Source organism: Equus asinus, chromosome 9 (assembly GCF_041296235.1).
Source record: "Equus asinus isolate D_3611 breed Donkey chromosome 9, EquAss-T2T_v2, whole genome shotgun sequence".
NCBI classification, from domain to species: domain Eukaryota; kingdom Metazoa; phylum Chordata; class Mammalia; order Perissodactyla; family Equidae; genus Equus; species Equus asinus.
Window position 1 is genome coordinate 30,477,704 of NC_091798.1, and position 15,365 is coordinate 30,493,068.

General features: G+C 42.9%; 1 protein-coding gene and 1 non-coding gene across 4 annotated transcripts in view; one reads left to right on the forward strand and one right to left on the reverse strand.

The window, feature by feature from the left end:
• PDE6A (phosphodiesterase 6A) overlaps window positions 1-15,365 on the forward strand; it is a 60,416-nt gene that overhangs the window by 18,036 nt on the left and 27,015 nt on the right. For all 3 annotated transcript variants that reach the window (XM_014852612.3, XM_044777841.2, XM_070517201.1), the window contains 4 exons: window positions 1,244-1,318; window positions 7,478-7,542; window positions 13,831-13,897; window positions 14,508-14,555. In XM_014852612.3, the coding sequence (XP_014708098.3) occupies window positions 1,244-1,318; window positions 7,478-7,542; window positions 13,831-13,897; window positions 14,508-14,555 (255 nt within the window). The remainder of the gene's footprint in view (window positions 1-1,243; window positions 1,319-7,477; window positions 7,543-13,830; window positions 13,898-14,507; window positions 14,556-15,365) is intronic.
• On the reverse strand, window positions 1,513-1,618 carry LOC123289086 (U6 spliceosomal RNA). Its single transcript, XR_006532855.1, has one exon. It is a non-coding gene; the product is annotated as a U6 spliceosomal RNA (small nuclear RNA).

Consider the following 15,365-nt stretch of genomic DNA (forward strand, 5'->3'; position numbering starts at 1 on the left):
TTCATCCTGTTGTCAGTCATCAAGAAAAAGATTCAACTGGGCAGAAGAGCATAGACATGGACTCTGAATCTCACGTGGATTCCTTCCTGCTTGTCCTCTGGATGATAATAGTACAGGCAAACCACCACGACAAACATTCTCAAACCAGAAAGAGGCCAAGAAGCAAGGAGGCCTATCCATAATAACCCAGCACTGATGGATCACCGTCCCTAAATAGCAACAGATGAAGGAACAGAGGGGACACTGGAGGACAGAAGCCTCCTCTGCCAGGCCCAGCTTTGACTCCACCCGAGCTGTGCAGCTCTGTGTGCAGTAGGAAAACCAGTGGAGGAGCAGCAGGGAACAGCCTGGGTGGCGTCCCAGTTGGTTCCTTCTCCTGAGGTTATGTGACTGTGGCACACTTCTGCTGGCCCTTTTCTCTCTTCTGTCTTCCCTAGTCTTTGCCAGTTGTCTTAGGTGTCATCCTTTCTTGTTGAATCCCAGATACGAGTCTATCTGTCCATAACTGGCACCATTGTTTTTTCTTTCTTTCTTAATTGGGAAACATTTTTTTTTTCCTGATTACAAAAGCAAACAATGTTGTTATGGAAAATTGCTAAATAAATTATAGTCTCATGCCAATCCTCCAGAGAAAGCCTATTGTTAATGCTTTGTTGGAAATTCTTTGAGAGCATTTTCTATGTGTAGTTAAACATGGAGGTCATGTGATCTATATTTTTTTGTCCCTTCACATCTTTCATTCATCAGGGTATCATGGACATCCTTTTAATCAATACATACACACTCTTGAACATCATTGTTACTAGATGTACCATAATTGATTTAATACATTCCCTCTTGTTGGACACTTAGGTTGCTTCTAATTTTTCACTACTCTAAATTGTTTAGCTAAACCCTCTAAGATATGCTTAGCGTGTCCTTAAGGTAAATTTCTTAGTCATAAAGAACCCCTCTTCCCTCTCATGGCCCACAGCACATAGAGAATGAGAGTGCTCCAACTGAGCTCCCATTTTTTGGCTAATGATTAGACAGGCCTGGTTCATCAGGATCTCAAAGCACAGACATGACTGACATCCTCTAACTTCAGTGAATCTGGCAGCCCTTCCAAGCTCAGCTTTCTGTGAGCTCTTCCCACCTTCCCAATTTCAGTGACAGATGACTCATACAGGTGGATCTTCTTTTCTTAATCTCCTTTTCTTGATCTATTTCCAAAACATGTAATGAATGTTTCTCTCATTTCCAGGAGTTTTTTGATGTGTGGCCAGTCCTGATGGGTGAGGCTCCACCCTACTCTGGTCCCAGGACTCCAGATGGAAGGGTAGGTCTCTCTCTGGTCTTTTCAGTATGATCAAACGTTTAATAAAAGGCAAATGTAAGCCACTGTGACCCCACTGAAGTTTCTTTATTAGCTAGGTATTCTTTTAAATTGAGGTAATATTGGTTTATAACATTATATACATTTCAGATGTACATCATGGTATTTTGACTTCTATATAGACCACATCATGTTCAAAAAATGTGAGATGCTTCATGAATTCACATGTCATCCTTGCACAGGGGCCATGCTAATCTTCTCCTATCATTCCAATTTTAGTGTACGTGCTGCCAAAGCGAGCACATCACCTAGATATTTATCTTCTCTGCGTGGGTTGTCTCCCTTGAAGTTATGATAATTCCTCACAATTGCCAAGCCCTGTAATTTGCAAGCTGTTTTTAATATCTTGCTGGAGTTTCATAGTAACCTGGTGGGGTTGACTGAGGAGGAATCAATATTCTCATTCCCCAGGAAGATCAAGCAAACTGCTCAAGGATTCACCCAGCAGGAGTCTAGAATTGTAGACAATTAGAGCTGGAAATAACCTTAATGTCTAATCTAGAATGCACAAATTGGTAGTCAGAAGGTCAATTCCAGCTAGTAGATCAATTTGTTTGGCTGCATAGGTTTTTAAATTTTTCTTAGTTGTTTTTACTTTGTAAAAAATTTGAATTAGTGTCTTACTACTTAAAAATCAAGATATTTCCCATAAATATCTAGATTATCTTCTGAAAAAGTGAAAGATCAGTCAAAACTGGACCCACAATCCTGCAGGGTAAACTTGACTGGAGTTGAGTAGCAGCTGCCTCCTTAGAATGTGGCCTGAGCTCTCTAGTTTGCCACAGTCCCCACCACTCCCTCTTGTGTACCCCTGGCCCTCTGCTCTCATTTATGTTTCTATCAGGCTTCTCCAGGCATTTGAGTTTGTGACCTCTGTTTTCATACAATTGCTTCCTTTTAAAGATGAGGCACAAACACATTAGAGAAGCTGAAATTATTTGTGGGAGGATGTGGAGTTGATGCCGGGTAAAGAGACCTGGCACTCAGATGGCCTATAGAACTTGTAGAATAACTGAATGACCTTAGCCAAGGCCACACAGGATAAGTAAGCAGCAGAGTCACACCCTGAATTGAGTTTTAGTCCAGTGCTCTTCCCACACGACCTTGTAGCCTGTCTGAAATGGTATATCAATTTCTGCTAGGAGGCCTGATTCCACCCAGCCTACACTATCCCTACCAAAATAAGGGCCCGTTTGTTTGTGTGTGTGTGTGTATGTGTGTATAATAGGTGTTATTTAGTCTTAATTCAAACTCTGGGAATTCAAAGTTAACACCCTTGCCTGTGAGCTTCGTATTACTTACCAGAAAAGATTTCAGCCTTGGAATTGTCTGTTGTGCTTTATCCAAAATGACCTTTATAACCTGCTGTTGCCCAGTTTCAAGCAACTCTCTTACCCACACAATTTCATGATTTTATTTGGGAAGGCTGAGTCTTCAAGGATTGCCTCATGTGCTTCTGCCATTAAACCATTTGAGGACACTTTTCCTTTTTAAATACAGCTTTTTGTGTTGGCATAGTTGACATGTTACCACCGAGCTTTTTCTCCAAACCACATATGAGCTGAACTTGTATGTTCTGGAAGTTTAAAAGCAGAGAAACCGGAATAGCGATCACTGTAGCTTTCAGACACCACCAACTTCAATTAGCTTCAATTTCCTTGGCTGTTTTGATTTTCAGCTCTCTGAGCTTAGCCCTGAGGTTAGAGGTCATCTCCAACTCCAGGACGGCCAGAGAAATGTGAGGCTCTCATTTGTCTGGCTCTTCACCCTCGAGCACCCCAATCTTTAAGATTGAACAGAACAAGACGTTTTCTCACCGAGCGCCAGCCCAGGAAGAGCTGCCCATCATTTGATCAATTCAAGAAGTTTTGGTTTCACTGAGGTGACTAGCACGCTCGCAGTTAAGACTTCGTTCCCAAAACCTTCTCCATCTCAGGTAGCAAGGGCTGGGTCCTTACAGGAGTCTGAGGCATTAGGCTGTGATGGAAATAGCCCGTAGGGTGAGCTTGATTAAATAACCCCTTGGGTCCTTGATCTTCCCATCGATGGGGTGCTGTCACTGAACTCATCTTCAAAGTCAGTTCCAGGTCTGCCGAGGAAAATACACAGAGGCCTGAGCTGGGGCCCAGACACATCATGAGAGGAGTGGCCAAAAGTGGATCTTCTGGAGAAAGGGTGGGCTTGGAGGGAAAAAGCCTGAGTTCAGATCCCTGATCCACCAGCTAGTTGTGTGGTCTTGGACAACCTCTCTAAGCCTCGCCTTCCTCATCAGGAATGCCTGGGTCATCAAGCTGCCTTGTAGGGCTGTAGGAACTACTGTGAATCTCACTGGCACACAGTAGGCATTCCAATATAGAATCACGGCTCTCTGGGTTAAATGCCACTATCTGCCGGGTGCTGTACTGGATACTGTCATTTACTCTCTCGAGGAGTTTATGAAGGAGGTGTCCTCATTATCTCCATTGACAGCTGAGGAAATTGAGGTTCAGAGGCGGTCAACTCATGTGCACGAATTCAAACCCAGCATGCTTTTCTCTCTGGTAACTATTGTGGCAGTCGTGCTTTCTAACATTCCCTTTTGCCTTCTAACATCACTCTCACACTTTGTCTGCCACATTTATATTAGAAATACAGCTTTTGTCCAGATTTAGACCAATTAACCTCCCCAAATCTTGGGTCTCAAGCTCCCCGGTAGCAGGTACACCTCACTTCACCTCCTTTTAAAAATAAAACATTGTAGGGGCTGGCCCCGTGGCCGAGTGGTTAAGTTCGTGCGCTCCGCTGCAGGCGGCCCAGTGTTTCGTTAGTTCGAATCCTGGGCGCGGACATGGCACTGCTCATCAGACCACGCTGAGGCAGCGTCCCACATGCCACAACTAGAAGAACCCACAACGAAGAATACACAACTATGTACCGGGGGGCTTTGGGGAGAAAAAGGAAAAAATAAAATCTTTAAAAAAAAAAAAAAAAAAAATAAAACATTGTACATGTGTGTTTTAATTATTAACAAGTTATACGGGCTAATTCGGTTTCATGGAAAAAAACAAAAAATCGCACTCATTTTAAAACTAGTATATTTCATGCACGATGATTTGGCTGTGGCTGTGTTTGTGGCTCTTTCAAAGCCCCTTGTGTTACAGCCTTCGCTGCTCAGGTGGAAGGTAACAAAGCTGCTCATTGATGGCTCAGTTTGGACTCTCCAAAGGCTGGTGAATTCATACATGAATATGGCCTTGAAGGCAAATTGGCTGAGCTACAGTGTACGGAAAAATCCCTGTTTACCTAAAGCACACTGATCTTTTTGTTACTTTCTGTGAAAGCAAACTGATTCTCTCGTGGGTTTCAAAAACATCCATTTCTAACCTTTCTAAAAGAGTCTCGCGGAGACCCCAGGGTGGGGCAGCCTGCCGGGCCCAGGGAGCCAGCAGCTTGCCTGGGAGCTCAGTGGGCAGCCCAGGTGCAGGGACAGATGGCCCTAAAGCAAAGAGCTGAAGAAGGCCAGGAAGGTGGTGGAAGTCGGCCCCCTCCTACCCCCAGGTGGACACTCAGCTCAACCAAAGTCCCAGCAGATAATGTGGCCTCCTTTGCTTTCTAGAACCGCCCACAGGGTACAACTTCACTGTTTAAAAATGTTCTTAGCTCAATTTGTTTACGTTTATTGAAAAAGTAATACATGACCACAGTGAAAAGCTGATACCACACAAAAAGGTACATAACAGAAATCTAGCCTCCCCTGAGGCAGCCACTGTTAGCAGTCTATCTTTCCAGAAATGTCTATGGAGATCCGGATATTCCTGGACATATATGCATATTCCACCACCACCCTCGACAAATGTGATGAGTCTATTTTATGCCTTACTTTTCCCACTTGACGATATTTTGGCGTCTTCCCCTCTTGGCACAGAGATACAGCTACTTCATTCTGGAGACGTGCAAAGTGTCCACCGTACGCAGGCACCCGATTTGTTTAACCACCCTCCCAACGTTAGGTTGTCTCCAGGCTCTTTCAAGCATTCTGGCTGAGAGCCCTGGATAGTGTAATCGGCACTTTTACCCACATTTGGGACGATATCTGTAGGATGCATTCCACATGTGGAATTACTGGGTCAAAGAACACGTGCATTGTAATCTACGAGAGATATAGCTAACTATCCAACCACAAGCTTAGAATCATAGCCAGGAGGGACTTTCAGGATTATCTAGTCTAGGTTTTAAAATTCTGCAAATGCCATTGAACCTCAGACATCCACAGTGGCTGCCTTGGCCAGGAGATGATGGGGAGGAGGAGGACAGGAAAGCGAGTGAGAGAGAACAAAAACAGATGCAAGCTCTCCAGGTGCCTACCTCTGCTTCCATTAGGGCGGCTCCGCTTTCCTCTGCTTTATATGATTAGAGCCCATGCTTTACTTGGGGAAATGATTCTGCTGCTTAACAGCAACAACAAACACCGCTCATCTAATTTTACAGTTTGGGAAACTGAGGCCCAGAGAGTACATTCCAAGACTAGAGCATGAGTCTTTTCACTCTGGATCTCTTCTTAGCCCCATTTCATCATGCTGGGGGTTCATCTAGTCTCCTCTTGGATGCTTCCTACCCTGGGGAGTTCACACCGACCCTGGGGCAGCCGATACCATTGGGACAGCTCCAGCTTCTGCCTCTGTTTAGCCAGAAAGTGCCTCGTGGGAAGTGCAGTCACTGTAGCTGCTGCCACTGCTGGCCGTCGAGGCACAGAGCCTCTCCCTCGTGAGCCTGGGGAAGGTCACACTTGCCTGTCAACCAAATGGGCTTACAGACACCTTTGATTGAATCAGAAATTTCTTTGTGGGGGTTCTGAGTCAGGAGGTCTGCATGGGCCCAAGTATCTATATTCAAATCTCTAGAGCAGTACTTATCAAAATACCTGTAGTAAAGGAATAGTTTTCTTTTTCTCCTAATTTCCAATCCATTTTAGACTGATCCTTTTCAAAACATGATACAAATATATAACTAGAAAAATAAAAATTAAAACAACATGCAAAACACAAGTCCCTTTTTTAAAAATTAGTTTCAACAGACCTAACTTAACTCAGGCAAGCTGCTATAAAAGTTTCTAAACGCTACTCTCAATTTCTGTCTTTATCTCATTGCGGAATGCTAACAATAGTTTGCAGGCAGGTACCAGTCCAGGGACCACACTTTGAGTAGCCCTGTTCTAGGTGAGAGTGATGCAGAAAGTAAAACACTGTTTGAAGCTCTTAACCTTAAGTGATGTAGCAGGAAGAGCCTGAGCACAGGAGTCCCGGGCATAGGCTCTGGTCCTGGCTCACTGCTTTACTGTAAACGAGGCCTTTCATCTCTCGAGGTCTCAGTTTTCCCATTTGTGAAGTGGTTTCTAATCTGTCCATCACAATTGGGTGTTCAGAAGATCTAATAAGGTGATGGAATTTTCCCTGGAGAGTTAAGGGAAAGGAGCCACCTGCCAATATCCATCTACATGTTAGGAAGTCGTGTAATTGAAGAGATCTACTTTAAAAGAGTGGGCATTTTAATGGTGCAAGGAGGTGGGAGGAACAGAAGAGGTGGAAAGTAAGTTGGGAGGCACGAGGCATGATTGGGAAGGCAGGTCTGGAAAAGCTGACACAGCAAAGAGTGGCTGAATGGTAGGAGCGAAGGAGAAGAGGGGGCCATGACCGTGAAGCTGAGCCCTGATGGAGGACGGCTGGGTTCTAAATGGGAAAAGATTCTAAGTGGGACAGGAGCCTCCTTTCCACCTCCCTCTCTCCCTAGACTCCAGCAACAGTCTTTCTCTCTTTCTCCTTGTACTCAACCCCGAGGTCGCCTTGGAACCCTTCCCATCCCTCTTTCCAGCCCCAGATCCCAGCTTCTGCCTGGTCACTGTGAGCTGGTTCCAAGGAGGAGAATGCTGAATCTTGAGAGCTGGCTGAGGACAGTGAGCTCCAGAGGCAGCCAGGATATGCCCTTAGAGGAAGTTATGGTGAGGCTGGTGCTTCTGGAAAAGCATGGGGCCCACGGTAGAGAACAAGGCCTATCTCATGGACACACTCCTGCTGAAGTTCTGTTTCAGGCTCTGAAGGTATATCTTTCTCTATCTCTTTTGCCTAGGAAATCAACTTTTACAAGGTCATTGACTACATCCTGCATGGTAAAGAAGACATCAAAGTAATCCCGTAAGTTTCTTCTCAAAACGTGTAGAATTGCAGGCCATTGTCAATGTCCATAAGATACTCATTCCAAGATCGGCACTAACCAAACCCAAGGAGGCCCCACACTTGGTGAGAAGCAGGGAGAGCAGAAGAGGGTGGGGTGGAAGGGTGGGAAGACCACACAGGTTGGGATATGAGGCCCAAGTAGGAGCAGAGACTTGATCAGAGCCACAGATTGCTGCATTCTGCGTTAGCTGCTGTGAGTTCAAGCCCCAGATCCGGCGTTAATAAGTGGACTGTCTGGGCCTCAGTTTCCCATCTATAGAATGAGACCGTGGGATCTGGTCAGGGTTTGTCAATCGTTTTCTGTAGAGGCACATCTGGGACCCATGGAGGGGGTGAGGCAAAGGCAGGAAGTTGGCAAAGAAAGTGACTCAGCCCTCAAGGAAAGCTTATTCTCTAACGTTCTCTTCTTACGTGACCAAGCAGGATCATGACAAGGACAGAACTCCCAGAGGGCGAGGCCTCCAATCTGCCCGTAGGTGGTGGGCACTCAAAGGTCATTTTAAAATTCGAATAGTCAAGAACCTTTTATACTATAGGCTTGTACTTTTTTGGTCAGTGGAGCACTCTCAAAAATTTAGTTGCCTTATTAACTATTTAAATCTCCTCCCCGTGCCAAGAGCCACACCCACAGTTCTGTCTCGAGGCTGGCTCTCTTTCCCAACTGAACTGCAGGCTCTTTGAGGCCACAGTCAGGTTCTGTGGGAGAGCCATACCTTTAGTCTCTTTTCCCAGAGCCATTTTATCCAAGTGAAGGGATACATTGCATGTCATCTTAACAGGGTGTGAGAGGCCACGGCTGCTCCCAAGACAGAATTGTAATAATCTGCCACTCAGATAACCCAGTTCTCAGGTTTATCTGTTACTGCTTGGGAATGAGAAGTTCCTTCAAGTTCCTGAGTTTCTGGGTTCTCTCTGTTCATTCTTGCTTGCATGAGGACTGATTCTTTTCTAAACTCATCCTTTCCTTTTTTTTACCTTGTCAAATGCATACTTCTCTACCTTTCTGTTTTTGAACCACTTTTCTGGAGGTACAAGTTTATTAAACTCATTATCTGTGTTCTATATCACAAGCCACAATTTTCCCCCAGTGTGTCACCACTGCTCGTCAAGCAGCTCCTCCTTCTAGCCTCTGATCACTCACCTTGCTGCCTTCCACCCTGCCCTAAACTATGTCACATATTTTAGGTCCTTTGTTCTGGCAGGACTATCTTTCTGATAGCAATTTTTCCATCAGCCAGGAGAGGCTAGGCTATGCTATAAAACCTCAAGACCTTATTGCTATAAATAGTAAAGAGTTATTCACCATTCTACTACATGTCAATTGGTGGGCGTGGTTGGACTATAACCTATGGATTATAGTCAAGCAGGTGCACAGCTGAGAGGGCAGTCACCATTTTAAACCTTGCAAGGTTGATAACTGCTGGAGAAAAGAAAGAACTTGACAAAATACACACGGGCTCTTAAACATCCATTTGGAGGTGACGGACATCACTTCTGCTCACATTTCACTGGCCGAAGGTGGTCACATAACCATATCTAACTTCAAGCAGACAAAGAATGCCACCCTATCAGTGCCCAGAAAGAGAGAGAGTCAGAATACTCATAAACATTTTGAACGGCTGCCGCAGTATATGCCATGTAAACTGATAGAGGGGAAAATTGAACAGTAAATCAAACCAAAAGAAGGCAAAATAAAAGTTTAGAAAGGACATAAAGTAGGTGGGAAAAATACAAAGTGTATATTAAGACAATATTTAAATCCAAATATATCATTAGTTACTAAATCAACTAAATGTTCCAGTTAAATGACAAAGTTTGCCAGGCTGGGTAAGAAAGAAATCTATCACATTTCACTGAATCTAAGATGTACAGTTTTCTACCTTTTGACATTTCTGAAATAGAATCAATGACACTGCACAATCGCGGTCAGCCAGACGGCAGTCATGATACAGTTGTTACTGCCCGCCTATGCACGAGCTTGGTCATAGCCATTCATGTTGCTGTGACTTCAGCTGAGTTATATGCATTGTTGGTTGTATCCACATTGAATCTAATTGCCATAAAAGGTATCTTAGAGATTATACTATGATGCAGCATTGCAAAAAAAGTTGCTTTGAATGGCACAAAAATACAGGAAAAAGGTGTGAAATGCAAAAATCTATATCTAAATGCTAAAAGAGCTTTGTTGACATTAATAAAGTAATACTTACAAGTTCAAAAAGCATTGTATTACAGATTAATTGGCAGCATATTATCTCTCAGTTGCATGAAAGAAATAGCTCTTTAGGGGCCAGCTGCGTGGCCAAGGGGTTAGGTTCGCGCACTCCGCTCTGGAGACCCAGGGTTTCACCGGTTGGGATCCTGGGTACAGACATGGCACCGCTCATCAAGCCATGCTGAGGTGGCATCCCACATAACACAACCAGAAGGTTCTACAACTAGAATATACAACTATGTACTGGGGGACTTTGGGGAGAAGAAGAAGGAAAAGGAAGAGAGAGAGAGAGAAAGAAAAAGAAAGAAAGCAAGAGAGAGAGAGGGAGAAAGAGAGAGAGAGAGAGGGAGAGAGAGAGAGAGAGAGAGAGGGAGAGAGAGAGAAAGAAAGAAAGAAAGAGAAATAAAGAAAAAGATGGCAAAGAAAGAGAGAAAGAAAGAGAAAGAAAGAAAGGAAGGAAGGAAGGAAGGAAGGAAGGAAGGAAGGAAGGAAGAAAGAAAGAAAGAAAAAGATTGGCAAGAGAAGTTAGCTCAGGTGCCAATCTTTAAAGAAAAAAAAGAGAAGTAGTTCTTTACAGAAGTGATGACTTCCTAGATATGAAGAAACATCCTATATCCTGTTTACAAAAGACCTATCTAAAGGATAAGAATGCAGAAAGGTTGAAAGCAAAAGAATGAAATAAAAGATACACCATGCAAATTATAATCAAAAGAAAACTGACGTAACTATGTTAATAACAGATAAAAATAGACGGTATGTCAAAGTGCATTAGTAGAGATAAAGGTAGTCACGTTTTAACGGCAAAGGGGCCATTCACCTTGATATTACAGGAATTATGATTCTGAATTTGCATACACTTAATAACATGGCCTCAAAAAAAAAAGTGGACAGAAATATAAGAATACACAGACAAATCCATGTTTGCTAATTGATAGAGCAGACTAAAATAAGAAACAATATAGAAGATTTGAATAAGACAATGAACAAACAATCTAATGGATACATACAGAACACAGCACCCCACCCCCCAAACTATAGAACACTCAGTATTTCCACGCGTCCACGTGATGACATTTGCAATAACTGGTGATATAATGGGCCATAAAGCAAAGCTCAACACGTTTCAAAAGATTGAAATTATACAGAGAATGTCCTCTGGTCTCAATGAAAATATGCTGGACTATTTCAACAAAAATAATAACAATAACAATAATAATAATAACAAAATAACAATAATAACAAAAACCTAATTAGAGGAATCTTCATATGCTTGGAAACTAGGAAATACTCTTCTCAAAAAATAGGGACACATTTCCAAAGAACCCATGGGTAAAAGAACAAATCAGCAGAAATTAGGATATATTCTGAACTGAAAAATAATGGAAATGCTGCATAGCAAAACCTATGTGATGCAATGAAATCACGCTTAAGGTGAAATTTACAGCTTTAAATACACATATTGGAAAAGAATAAAAGATAAAAAAGTGATGAACTGTGTACCCATCTGTGTCACTCAGGGTCTCGACAGATAACAGGTGTCACATTCAAATTAGGATAATTCAAGGCGGATTTATTTACAAAGGGACAAATTACAGAGGTGTGGTTAGAATGAAGGAAAACAAGAGAATGCGCTAGTGGCAATATTGTTGTAACCACTCCTGGGCCCAAAGGGAGATTTCTAGAACTTAGAAGGAGAAAGAGGCAAGAGGCATGTAGAGCAGGCCACCTTGAGAGAAGCATTGCCCTTCAATCAGGGAACATAGAGAGCCCAAAGCACCTTTGCCAGCGAGGACCCAGGGAAATAAATAGCCTGACTTTACTGTTCTACTTTCCTCTATTCTTTGGCCAGATCTCCCCACTGGGCCCCACAGGGAGGAGCAGGTTGGAGAGTGGTTCTGGAGGGGCAGACAGAAGCTGTCCATCACAGCATCTCAAGAAATTAACAACAAACAAGCACAAAAATAAACCCAAAGAAAATAATAAAGAGAAGCCCAGAAATTAATGAAATAGGAAAAGATAAATGATGAACAAATGCCAAAAGTTGGTTCCTTGATAAAATTGACATATTTCTGGTAAGATTGAGCAAGAAAAATAGAGAGAAAATCAAATGAGCTGTATCACGAATGAAAAGGGGGGATAACTACAATGACACAGACATTTAAAAGATAATAAGAGATATTATGCTAAAAATATTTTAAATCTAGATGAAATAGGCAAATTCCTAGAAAAATAAAACCTACTAAACACAAATCAAGAAGAAATAGAAAACCATGATAGTCTTACAGTAATAAAATAAATCAAAACCTTCCCACAAACACACTCCAGGCCCAGATGCCTTCAGGGGTGAGTTCTACTAAATATTTAAGGAAGGGATAATGCAATTCTTATAGAAATTATCCAAGAGAATAGAAAAAGAAGTGGCTAGTGTAAACTTGATACCAAACCCCACAAGGGCTGTATGAAAAAGAAAATTCACACCAAGCTTACTTGTGAACGTAGATGCTAATATCCTAAATAAAATTTTAGCAAATAATAACCAATAAAGGATTATATATCATGACCCAATTGAGTTTATTCCAGGAATGCAGGGTTGGCTTAACATTAGAAAAATCAATTAATACAATTTACCACAGTAAGAGAAACATGACATAGTTACCTCCATAGAGGAGAACTTTCTTAATCTAAAGAGAATTTTGAAAAGTATCTGAAAACACTAAGTATTGACAGAGATGTGAGGCAAAGGAATCCCTCATATACCACTGATGGGAGTGTAAATTGGTACCACAACTATAGAAAACACTTTGGGGGGCTGGCCAGGTGGTGTAGTGGTTAAGTTCATGTACCCTGCCTGGGGTTCATTGGTTCGGATCCTGGGTGCAGACCGACACACCACTAATCAAGCCATGCTGTGGCCAGCATCCTATATATAAAGTAGAGGAAGATGGGCACAGATGTTAGCTCAGGTTTAATTTTCCTCAAAAAAAAGGAGAAAAGAAAAGAAAACACTTTGGTCTTGTCTAGTACAGTTGAAGATACGCATGTCTTATGACCTAGCATTTCTACTCCTAGGTATATGCCATGTAGAACCGAGAGCATTTATACAGCAGAATGTTCACAGCAGAAATGTTTATATTAGCCCCAATTGAGGGGAATGTCCATCAACGGTTGAATGCATATACTGTGCTACAGTCATACAAAGGAAAACTGTAAGTCAGTCAAAGGAATGAATTACAGCAACATAAAAAAGAAGTCAAACGAAATAATATACATTGTATGATCCCTAAATGAGGTTGAAAAACAGGCAAAATTAAACTAAAGGGCACAGGAAAGCATTGTCAGGTGGTCAAACTCTGCAGAAAAGCAAGAATGTAACTATCATAAGGTCAGAACAAGGGTTACTTTGGGGTTAGGGAGAAGGCTGTGAGTGGGAGGAGCAGGTCAGGGCCTTTCGAGGTGCTGACAGGTTGTTCTTGATGGGGATGTGGTTTCACAGGTGTTCACTGTGGAATGATTTATAAAGTTTTTAATGCATTTTTTCATGTCATATTTTTTCTCACAATAAACAAGTAAAAATAATAATACCGAAGATTGGAAGGTTGTTGTGAGGGAGAAATAAGTATGTAAAGCATGCGGCTTAGTGCTTGGTATGAGGTAGGAGCTCACACTAGAGGAGTTTTCCCACGTTCTATATAGCATTAAGTTAACCCTCTCCCTGTAAGTATTAATGGAGGGAAATGATGGCATCTGTTTTTGATCTGCAGCCAATAGCAATCTTTTGAATGAATGTTGTCTCTGTTCTTGCATAGTCAAACTCCTTGTGCAATCAATAAAATGTATTTATCACTCTTTTCTTGGTGTCTAAATTTGGACATCAAGATGCTTAACCAAAATTCGGGGCTTGTTCAGGTATAGTGAATGGAAGCGGGTGCTGGAAGGCACCAGAGAGCAGAGGGAGGGCAAAGACCCAGGCTCAAGATTTTAGTCCAACTCTTCCCACAGCAAAGCTTACCATTTGTCTTTGGCATTTACAGGAATCCGCCTCCCGACCACTGGGCGTTAGTGAGCGGCCTCCCCACTTATGTTGCCCAAAATGGCCTGGTGAGTGATACAACTTTGAAGGGGGAAGGTGTCGAATCAGGTGGGAGAGTGGAAGGATTTCAGATCAAGAGAGTGGAAAAAATGATGGGAAGTGTGGATCTGTAAAAGCCCGATTCTCTCATTTCTCAATTCACTCGACAGTTGGTCCAAGGAGATGAACAGAGACCTGACATTTGAGGAAATATGAAATACACACAGAAATAAGCCTTAAATGGAAAGGTGCCTAGTCTCACTGACGCCTGAAGATGCTTACACACACATGAGGGACAAAGTCGTGACTGGCTGGCCTTCCAGACTCACCACAGACTGAGTCCCAACCTCTATACCAGAGACTTAGTTGCCACTCCCAGCCCCCCATCCCTGCCACGTTTCCAGCCATACCACGTACAGCAGAGCTCCAGTGGGTGGAGTAGCAGCATCCCCTGCCCCAGAGAGAAGGGTTATGTCTGTTAATGCCACATCATCCCCATATCAGAGCCTGGTGACCCCGTATCCTTCCCCAGGCCCACACTACACAAAGCTGCTTATGTAGCAGGCGTTTCTTGAGCATTTTCTATGCACCAGGCACGAGTCTAATCACAACTCCATTATTCCTCTTCACGGCTTTCAGATTTGCAACATCATGAATGCTCCTGCGGAGGACTTTTTTGCATTCCAGGTAAGTCATTCTTTATTCATTCTCTTAGTCATATGATTTTTTCCCCCCAAATAGGGTTAGAATACATTAGAATCGACCTATTTTATTGGGAGGCAGTCTTAACAAAGTGAAAACATGAGTGGAAAAAGTCCTTTGCCCGTAGAAGTAGGGAGGGAGTTAATTTGGTAGTTTCAAGGTCCCACTCAGTTTTTTTTTTTTTTTTTTAAATCCAAATTCCTTTTTTTTTTAAAGATTTTATTTTTTCCTTTTTCTCCCCAAAGCCCCCCGGTACATAGTTGTGTATTCTTCATTGTGGGTTCTTCTAGTTGTGGCATGTGGGACGCTGCCTCAGCGTGGTCTGATGAGCAGTGCCATGTCCGCGCCCAGGATTCGAACTAACGAAACACTGGGCCGCCTGCAGCGGAGCGCGAGAACTTAACCACTCGGCCACGGGGCCAGCCCCCCCACTCAGTTTTAATGTTCACACCCTTTGCTATCTGGCCTCAGGAGCTTTGCTTATGCAGTTCTCTCCCCAACCACCACCTCCTGCCCAAATCCTCTCTGCTCTTCAATGACAGCCTCAAATGCTATGAAATTTCTGTGAAGTTTTATTGTTTCCCTTGTTTGAATATCATCTCTGTCTCCTTGGGATTTTCATGGAATGTTGTTTAGTATTCCATTTGATTTTGTCTGTCTTTCTCACATATGTTTGTGGAGGCCATCCTCTGTGCCAGGCATTGGCACAATGCTACACTGGCTACGATGGTGGACCAGACCCGCATGGCCTTTGTCTCCAGGGAGCTCATGATCAATGGGGAGAGAAACACGTGG